Genomic DNA, 10524 nt, shown 5'->3' on the forward strand with positions numbered 1-10524 from the left:
CACGAAGCCGTCTTCGATGGGCTCTCGCCTTTCCTTATAGAAGAATATGGGTTATTTTCTTTGTTTCAAATCACCGGAGGAATCAAAGGAGACGAAAAAGAGCTGGAAATGTTGGAGAGGGAAACAGCCGAAAGAGGAAGAAGCGTCGAGGAAGAGAAAAAGGAGGGAATTCTGCGGTTTATGCGGTAAAGAACCATCGAAGGAATCATCAAAGTCAGAAGGAACGCCAAGGGGGAAAGGGAAATGTAGGATAAATTGTTTTTGTTCTGGTAAACCTTCGAAAGGGTCTAAAAAGAGCTGGAAATGTTGGAAGAAGAAGAAATCGTCGAAAGATGATGAGACGACAACAAGGAAGAGAAAGAGGAAGAGAATGTGTTGTTTATTTGGTGGAAGAAAGAAAGATGAAGAAACATCGAAAAAGGATGAAGAACAGTCCAAAAAGACAGCGAAATTTGGGAAATGCTGCTTTCCTCGCGGTAAATCCTCAGAGGAGGGGGGTAACCTAGAAAGAAGAAGAACATTTATGAAATGTTGCTTTCCTCGCGGTAAATCCTCAAAGGAGGAGGATAAATCTGAAAAAGGAGGAAAATCTATGAAGTGTTGCTTTCCTTGTGGTAAATCATCAAAGAAGGATGATAAACCGAAAAAAGGAGGAAAATCTATGAAGTGTTGCTCTCCTTGTGGTAAACCATCAAAGGAGGATAAATCGAAACCAGAGGAGACAAATGAAAGAAAAGGAGGGAAATGCGTAAGTTGTTGCCCTTGTTGTGAGCCATCAAAGAAGGAGAAACCGAAAGAAGACAGAGAAAAGACTAGTAAGTGTTGCGCGAAGAAAAGTTGCTTTTCTTGTCTAAAATCAAAAAATGGAAAAGATGAGAAACCTTCGAAGAAAAAAGAAAAGAGGTGCATGAATTGTTTTCGTTGTTGTAGGCCATCGAAGAAGGATGGATCAAGAGATCGCAAAGAAAAGACCAGGGCTCGTTGCTCTTGTATGAACTCACTCAAGAGCAAATGTTGCTTTTCTTGTCCAAAATCATATAAGAAGAGTACTTGTTCCTGTTCTTGCTTTTTTGGTTGCTCATGTTGTACGAGCTCACCAAAAGAGAAGAATGTAGACAAGCCAAAAGAGAAGAAGTTCTTTTGTCTGAAGAGGAAGGAGAAGGAAGACATAAATCATCTGACATGCCTTGTTAAGACTATATCCTTCAAGTCTGGTATGCTAGCTCCTCTCTTTTTTTTCTTTTTTTTTCAAATAACAACAGTTAATGTTTATATGGTTCACATTTCACATAGGGTTATTTGCACTTAAATACACCAAAGTTCACATCATTTTTAAGTTTGGTACTCCAAAACTTTTTCTGCCCGAAAGATACCCCAAACTTCAAGAACGCTTTCAATTTTGATACCATAAAATGACTTATGCGGGTATCAAAGTCTAATTTCTCTAAACTTTGGGGTATTTTAGTGCATGTAATCCTTCTTAAAAGTTTCTATTCTGACATTATTTAGAAATTCTATTTATATGCAGATACCAATAAGCGTAGATCAGAAGCTGAAGAAATTCTACGTATCAGTAATGTAAATATCACTGCAAGAGTGTTCACATATCGCGAACTGGCAGCAGCAACCAATAATTTTTCACAAGAATGTTTATTAGGCAAAGGTGGATTTGGCAAAGTTTATAAAGGAAAGCTTAAGGAAATGGACAAAGTAATACTAATTTTAGTTTTTTTCCGCAAAAACTGTCTTCTTCAAGTTTTTCATCTAATTTGCACATTTCACCTATTTACAGGTTGTAGCGGTTAAGAAACTTGACAGAAATGGGTATCAGGGTAACAGAGAGTTTCTGGTAGAAGTACTGATGCTTAGTCTCCTCAGACATAAAAATCTCGTAAATTTGCTCGGATATTGTTCTGATAGCGACGAAAAGATGCTGGTATATGATTACATGCCTCTTGGTTCACTGCAAGATCATCTTCTGGGTAAATGCAGTTCTCAAATTTATCCTTTTGCTTCTCCTCAAAGAAGACGACACTACCAAAGCCATCTTCAAACTTCAATTAATTCAGAAACCACCTTTAAATGAGGTTCAAGAATCAATCAACTGCCTTGATCTATTTTCTGACGAAGGTTCGATTGAAATCCCCAAAATGCCTTTGAAAAGACTATATTTTGCTTACAAAGGCATGTCACACGACTGGCATGTGCATTTTCAAGGGCATTTTGGGGTCAATTGAAAAATTATTAGAAAATTGGTCAAGGTGGTTGATTGCCTCCAGAACTCTCTTTAAAGGTCGTATCTGTATTAATTGAGTCTTAAAGTGGTATTTGTACAGTTACCCTATTTGAAAGGTGCTGTCTGTTTTAAAAAAAATTTAAGTGTTTTTCAATCTTTTGCAGATTTATCTCCAACTAATAAACCATTAGACTGGAACATGAGAATGAAAATAGCATTCGGCGCAGCAAAAGGACTTGAGCATTTGCATGTCATAGCCAATCCTCCTGTTATATACAGAGATCTTAAAGCATCAAATATACTACTCGATGAGGATTATAACCCGAGATTAGCTGATTTTGGCTTAGCTAAGCTCGGTCCAGTTGGAGCTCAAAAACATATATCAACGAGAGTTATGGGGACTTATGGTTATTGTGCTCCAGAGTATGCATTGACAGGTCAATTGACATTGATGTCTGATATTTACAGTTTTGGTGTTGTGCTCTTGGAGCTGATTACAGGAAGAAAGGCTATGGACTCTACAAGACCAAGGAATGAGCAAAATTTAGTCGAATGGGTATGTAGATTTATTGAGTTCCGATAATTGGAACAAAAAATAGTTAGATGGTTCATGGATTTTGGTTCAAAATTGTGAATAATAGACTTAAATTAATTTGTTTAAGAGTTTGAATGATGAAGAATGTACAAGGATACATTTGTATAGGACATAGCCACATATGGAATATAGGATCACGGGGCAGTCGAATGGACAAGTAGATGGACTAAGTTTCAAATTATAAGGGTTAATTGTGGATAGACCACCTGTACTATTGCCAAGTTGAACTTACTACCTGTTGTTGTGTTATCGCAGATGAAGTTCCTGAAAAGAGTTTCTATCCACAATTAACCCTTTTGAAAAAACAACACATTTCATGGACTTTGCTTCAACAATAACTAGAATAGACTTCAATGTGTTTAAGATTTCGCATGCATGAAGAATGAGCAAGGAGAAATTGATGTAGGACAAAGACAAAATCTTGTAATCCTTCCAAATTCTTGAATCACTCAAGAGCCTTTTTTTCCCTGATAAATGTCTTACAACCATACTGATTCGTTTATCATTGAAATGTTTCAGGCAATACCGCTCATCAAGGATAGAATGAATTTTACCCAATTGGCTGATCCATTGCTCGAAGGAAATTTCTCTGTGAAGGCTTTGTATCAAGCTCTTGCACTTGCTGCAATGTGTGTTAATGAAAAGGATATTTTTCGACCAAACATTAAAGATGTTGTTAGTGCACTGAAGTTTCTGAGCAGAGAAAATAACCAGTCAAGTTCAGAAGCACCTGAAAGTTCTGTCTCTGTGAATGAAGCTTCTAACTGTAATGATGGAGACTCCCCAAATTCATCATATAGTGATTGGCAACGTTGTTCAACAGAGAAATGAAGTTAAAGCTAGAGTTTGAAGTGATATATTAGAGTTGAGAATTTGAAGTTTCAGGTTCAGGAGCTTGGAGAGGTGGGGGAAATAAGTGAGTATTTCTCCATTTGTTGCTTTCTTGTGGGTATGTTCCAACATGAAGCAGCTTTTTAGACCTTTTTTTTCTTGTAATTAAGTATTTGCTGATTCCTGCAGAAAGAAATCAAGTATTGCAGATGGATAATGAAATTTTGAATGAAAACTGATGTGTGATGCTAGACTGAAAATTGAGTTTTTTTCGTTCGATGAAAGTCATGTTTATAACTCTCGTGAAAATATAGGTAACTTAAAAGAGGAACTCAGGAAGAGAAATCATTTATCACAAAGAGCTTACACTGTCCAAAAACATGCCAAAATAAGTTATGAACGACGAGCAAGATCAACGAAATATCTGCATGATAATATATTCATCTCATCAATTCGACAAAGATACAGGGTATCAGCATTTCCTTTATTGTACTTTTAGATTTTTATCACTCCACGAATTCATGATAAGATTTCTGCACAACAGACTAAAATCAAGAAAATTTTCAATAAAGTCCGTTTTTGTTAAAAATGATCACATACAATACACCACCCTCTTAAACATTACATTACAGGAAGTACATTCTTCTAACAAACCAAGCGAAAACTAGAAACGGGAGAAAATGAATAAAGCAGTTGCACCCCAATCATATTAGAAACTTTGCTATATTACTACTTGATGAGCTGCTGTATATTAATTTCCCAAGATGATGCTAGCTGCATTAGTATTTGATCCACAGTTGCCCCTTCCCAATCCTCAGGCAGATCGACTACAGAAACATCGTTTAAACTCAACAGAATTTCTTTCTTCACTTCCAATGGGAAGTCCAAGAAATCTGAGCCATTTTCCATTATCAATTCTGTCAACTGAAAACCAAAGTGACAAATATGGTTACAAAAATGGTGCAAAAATTCAATGCATTTGTGGTAATAGGCTATATACTTCCTCAGAAAAATTCGTGCAAGAGAACAAAGGTTATGTACTTCAATTGCACTGCTGTGAATTTTACCGTCACCGTCTCAACCTGCTCACTCTTTTGAAAATGAGGACAGAATTGATTTCAGTGAAGTCAAATCTTGAAACAGTAACTTCTAATCAGAAATATAGGCGTGAAGGATACGAACAGTTACAAGAAAGCCAACTATCTCTGCTTTCCATTGAACAAGAATCGTATTACTTTATTGTTTATTAAGCATCGTGAGCAGAACCTTGTCTTAAAATAAGCCGTGTAACCCAAGAGCCGGCAAGCATAACAAAGCATTTAAGTACTCGTCACTTGATGCATCCTCAAACAACTAAATAATTTTGCTTCGGCCGTTAAGCACTCTAGATATTATAGGTCAAGATGAATGGAGCAAATTTTCAATTTGAATCTTCTATCACTCAACTGAAAATCATTTTCGTCGAGACGTGCGTTTTTTTGGGAGCAAAATAGGAAACTACGAAATTAAAAGGCGTATTTCAGGCTAAGTTAGAAAACATGAGAGGTCTCATTGTTACTCTTGGACCAACAATTTGTTTCTTTATATGAGTTACCAAACATACTCGAAAGATAAAAAATACTACCTGATTGTCTCCAGACTTAAGACTCCTAGAACTCCAAAATAATAAACATTAACTATGGTTATATCGCTGTGATTTCCCTTGCTCAGTTCCTCCTAAATGTCATTCAATCTTATTCATTTAACAGCCTTTTAGCCATACCTTTTTCTACATAGGGGCAGAGTGAGGGAGAACAAAGAATGAGATAGAACTATACAAGGCATCATTAAACCAAAAAACTTGCAAAGATGATACTATAGATTAGCAGTTAACAGATGAAACAAGCGTAATTTTGAAGGCATACCTGCTGGATCCAAGTCAGAGCTATATCAAACAAACTTTGTTCTAACAAAAACTGCCCAACTGCATGCAAGACTTCACTCGCTACCTCACTCGAAAGCTGATCCACAACCGGGCCTGATCTTTCCATCAGTTTCACAAGCAAGACATCATCCCCAGAAGACAAAACCTCCGCATATGCCGAATCCACATCACCAACATGAAGTGAATCCATTGCTCGTGTCCATGACGCCCAAAGTGGGCCCCTATCCTGACCCAGATTATCCTCAGTCAAAGCCTCAGCATCTAATTCTGGAACCCTAGTTGTAGTTCGCGAGGTTCCATTATCTTCACCAGCCACCCTTATAGCTTCCAAAGTTGCCTCATCTTTTGATGCTTGCCAAACACTTCGAGCTGAAGGACCCTCGCCGAGTCTAAATGGCCCTTGCCCTTTATCCCAAGCTCTTCTGCTGTCTGGTTGATCACCTTCATGTTCAGTTATTGGTGATCTTGCATCGATTGAAGCAGAAGGTAAGCCTCTCCTCGAAGCCATATGGCCATTTCTTGAGTAACCATAAGTGTCCCACGATTCAAACTCTGACCTCCAAGACGGATCTCTTCCTCTTACACCAGAAGATATGTTATCAGATGAGAGAAATCTCTCTGCAAAAGGCATACGACCATTATACTTTGAACTAGAATAGTCGTGGAGACCGTTGTACTTGCTTGAATTCCTCCCAGGGGAACCTTCGTATCCAAGCATCATATTATGGCTTCTTCTGCTGGATGATAATGACAAATCCCGTGCCATTTCCTCAACAACTCTCTCGAGCCCACGCACCCTGTTTTCTAGAGTTATCATGCTGTCATGAGAGCCACCCATGAAATCCTGATATTTACAAAATAAGAATCATCACTATTGCACGTTTTAATGCAAACTCTCCAAAAGATTGTGATGAGACAAGCATACAATATACATGCTTATTTTCTAAACTTGTCCTATAGTTTTGGAAGATACTTAGCACATGAAGGACTTGAACCTTTCTGGACTAAAAAGCAGTGAAGAATTAATTACCCTGATGGATGGATGTTGTACTGTGTTGATTACCAAGTCTAGAAATGAATAAAAGGACAATAGTACAGGGGTCTATGTTAAATAAATCCTTTTTTAAAAGAAAAGATCTCGCAAAACAACACCTCTCAGAGAAGTCCCTTTGTGATTTGTAGAAAAGAACATAGGAAATACTTGAAAATTACTACTTACATACTTGAAATGAAAATACTTAAGAGTGAAAAAAACAGTCTAATATAGTAAAAAGGAGATGCATGTGAAAACGCCTACCTGTTTATAGATTTATCATAAGCTTATTATACATAAACATGTAGGAAACATCTGTACAAACAAGTGTGAGATCCTACTGGAAATGCAGGCACAAAAAGCACACGTTAATCAAGAATGATCCATGAAATTCAAAAACAAATCAAAATGTCATTCTTGAGAATTGCTACACAAAAAATACATAAAGAACTCGAATAATAGATTTATTACAATGAACAAATTCTCGTGATAAGCACCTCTAGAAGAACTTGTAATGCACCTAAAAGATTATTCACAAATATATCTAACTTGAACCTCTAAATTATCATCAATCATTATTCAGAGCATTCCAACAGTAAGATTGTGTTAAATTGTGTTAACTTAAAAACTGTAGAATGAATACAGCATACATTATATTTTCAAGATGAAGCAATGCTTTGTGCACCACTTAGAAAGGAAGCAAAGAAATTGAAAACAACAATAGTGTTATTGACAAACCTGCAACATGTTCATGAGATTGGCCTGTTGTCTCTCTAACTGTGACAATTGCCTCTGAATGACCAGCCAGTTTCCCTTGCCATTCATGAAGGAGGCATCATTGTTGCCATCAGCCCTCGAAAAGCTCGTACGGATGCCAGAGGGATCTCTCTGACTCGGTTCAGCTCTATCATCAACATCAGAAGACCTCAATTTTAAGTCTTTAGCCCTGAAGCTTCTTTGTTCAGTCCACTTATCCCTAGCAAATTCATCCGAATCAGGCAGTTTATTGTATGCCCCTGGTCTTTTCTCAGTATTGAAAAAATTGATGTTCTTGCGTGCTTGAGATTCATTTGAATCACCGGCTAAAGTCTCATTATTGCTCGATGGAGCCACTGAATCATCGGCAGTCAAATCTTGTTCTTCACCCTCTGACGACTTAACACACCTACGAGGTACCACAACTTCTACAGGTAATTCATCCTTGCCCCTTGTTTCCAGCTTCTGGAAGAATTCCGGATTCAACTCTTTGTCAGTCAAAGAGGGTACTTTTTTCTTTAATAAGGCAGCAGCTTTCTCGGGTACATTGCTGCCTTTTTCTTTTGAGATAGAATCTGTGCCAGTAGGGGAAGTGCCAGCAGATGAATCTTTCACAGATTCCGATCTTCTACGACTAGGAGTTGACTTTTTATTATCAGCCTTCTCTTCAGTATCAATTGGTTCGGAATTTTTATTCCCTGCAACATATCATTTGAGCCAACATTAATGCTTGAGCAAAAGTACATGAGAAATAATATATACAGGACAGACCTTTAGGATTCTCTGCTGTATCATCTCCCCCTCTTCCTGAAATTTTCTTCCATAGCTGCAACGCTTCCATCATGCTGTCTCTCACAGGTTTCACCTAACGAGAAATTTCTTATTTGAAATATTGCTTTAACTTGATGATCACTGAGCAGGGTAACCCGTATTAAGCAAAACGAAAGCAAGTTAAGTCTGCTTTACAATCAACATGCCAAATTTTCTTTCTCTAATGCAAGAAGTAAATGTCACTAACAAAGATAACAGACATAAGCTACAGCCACAGTGTAAATACGGACTAAATCAAAGAAGAAAAAAACACAAATCCGCATGAACACAATTCCTTTAATGCGTGAAATTTGCTTATTTTATTGCATAATCTATAAATGGCTCAGGAAACTCATGGTAAGAGACCGGTGCAAAGATTTTAATCTAAAATTGCTGCTGAGAGCAGACCAGAAGGTCAAATAATCAGAAGTCAAACTTCTTTAAGACCTTACCCTTGAATCAAGTTGCAAACTAACTAATTTGATCTAAGATATACCGAATTATAAGCATGAATATCTCATCCCCAGCTATTCAGAACCAGCCTGGTGTATACTACTTTCTCAAGGACATCTGTCGAATTATGATTTTATCGATTAGAAGTACATTTCGTTTTATTTTCATGTTGTGCATACATCTGTCGGCATTATTCATTCTCTATTCCTATGTCCCAGCACCAACAATTAATTGTGAATGTGAATCAGTTACAGAACTTGATAAATATATGATCTGTAGTTATTTTTCTCAATGAATTGACATGTTTGTTCTTGAAAGAAAGAAAGTCCACATAGTTACCTTATCAAACCGACTAGCCTCTAAAGCAGCTATTGTTGAAGCAGACCCATCGGCGACCAACTCACTTGAATTAGATGCCAATGCACTCAATGTATCAGCTGCTGCTTTACGGGTGGCCCAGTCACTGTTGTCAAGACATTCACGTATACATTGTAGTACTGCTGGCATATGCTGAGGGGTGATCGCTCCTACCTATAATAGAATCAAAAGGCAGGTGTACTTTTAGCTATCAACTACAAGATAAATATTGTAGGAGTAGAATTAAGCATCTTACAATGTCATAGATCTCACTTACATGATATTGCATCTACTCAAGCATCCTATCCTACGGCTAACTCCCGCATTAACTAATCATTCCCAAGTTAAACATATTTCTGATGATATGTTAGAGAACTAGGAGGAACTCGTCACTAAAGAGGGTAATGAGAGGAAGGGAACCTAGATCTATACAAGCCCAAACCAAGCGATACATACATAGTCAAGATGGGGGTAAATCCATCCTGATATACCATAACGCTTCTACAGTTTCAGTACATACACAGGTTGGCTTTGCACTAGCGATTGAACATCCCCAATGCTGACGTCACCACTCTGGTCAGGCCCCAATGCCACAATACCAGCCTCACTTCGCACATTATACGATTGCAACCGCAAGCATGAGAAAATCTTTCATACTATTTGTTAGATACTTCGCAGAGCTTATTCTCAAAATCTAGTTGCAAGAGGTCCGCAACCCAAATATCTGTAAACTCGCACCAAACTATCCACATTGTCAATATGAGAGACTAAATGCATCCAAGTAAGAAACACTTATTTCACACTCTCCCACTACCACCATTTTTGTTGCATTCTTCTCACCAATTTTCCTATTGCAAACTAGTAAATACCACTTAGCAATAACTCAACACCATCCAACGCTACATCAAACACAGAGAATAAGCTACACGTAACACGTTATACTACAAATTCAAAAAAAAAAAAGGCAAACTCCCTCACCTGCGAGAGGCTCGAGAACACCGAGAGCATCGCCCCCTTGGCAACCACCCCCTGGCCCGCCAACGAGCTTACAAATCCTCGGGCACTACCTGTGAAACACATCGCCAGCCGCCAGCCGCCGCATCCCCGGACGCGCTCCACGACCCTCCCCAGAGACACCCAGCGGCGACCGCCACCTGCCCACGTTCTACTCTGCTCCCCACACCTCGAGCAGCGCCGCAAAAGAGCCCCACCACGGGCGGCCCCTTCCCTCCTCCCCCCTTTGAGGGTAGACCCCCGCGAGCGGACCCGACGCTATATCCCTGCAAGCCGTCCCTGGAGAGACGTCGTCAAGGATGGTCCCTTTAGCTCTACTGACAACAATGTGGGCCACTGTATTTGGCAGGTGGGCCGAGACGGGGTCGGGGTGGGGAGGGCGGCGAGGAGGGAATGAGGCCGGAGGTGTGTCGCGGTGGAGGAGGGGTCGTGGTGAGGGAGTTGGCGAGCATGGGACGCCGTCGAGGGGGAGGGAGGAGATGAATGGACTCGAGTCCTCGACGGCGACCGCGGTG

General features: G+C 39.1%; 2 protein-coding genes across 3 annotated transcripts; one reads left to right on the forward strand and one right to left on the reverse strand.

Annotated features, from left to right (window-relative positions):
• Positions 7–3908, forward strand: LOC109849832 (probable serine/threonine-protein kinase PBL23). 2 transcript variants are annotated; one of them, XM_020419718.1, is made up of 6 exons: positions 728–815; positions 931–1214; positions 1529–1710; positions 1793–1982; positions 2401–2792; positions 3351–3908. In XM_020419718.1, exons 2-6 carry the CDS (start codon positions 992–994, stop codon positions 3660–3662), a joined length of 1299 nt encoding a protein of 432 aa, XP_020275307.1. In that variant the 5' UTR covers positions 728–815; positions 931–991; the 3' UTR covers positions 3663–3908. The 2 variants fall into 2 exon arrangements, with proteins under 2 accessions (XP_020275306.1, XP_020275307.1); XM_020419717.1 differs by having other exon boundaries at positions 7–1214.
• On the reverse strand, positions 4209–10080 carry LOC109849833 (microtubule-associated protein TORTIFOLIA1-like). The gene is made up of 6 exons (XM_020419719.1): positions 9974–10080; positions 8978–9169; positions 8147–8240; positions 7358–8073; positions 5567–6430; positions 4209–4586 (listed from the first exon to the last, which is right to left on the reverse strand). Exons 1-6 carry the CDS (start codon positions 10073–10075, stop codon positions 4392–4394), a joined length of 2163 nt encoding a protein of 720 aa, XP_020275308.1. The 5' UTR covers positions 10076–10080; the 3' UTR covers positions 4209–4391.

The sequence above is a fragment of the Asparagus officinalis genome, chromosome 7, assembly GCF_001876935.1.
Source record: "Asparagus officinalis chromosome 7, Aspof.V1, whole genome shotgun sequence".
Classification (NCBI taxonomy): Eukaryota; Viridiplantae; Streptophyta; class Magnoliopsida; order Asparagales; family Asparagaceae; genus Asparagus; species Asparagus officinalis.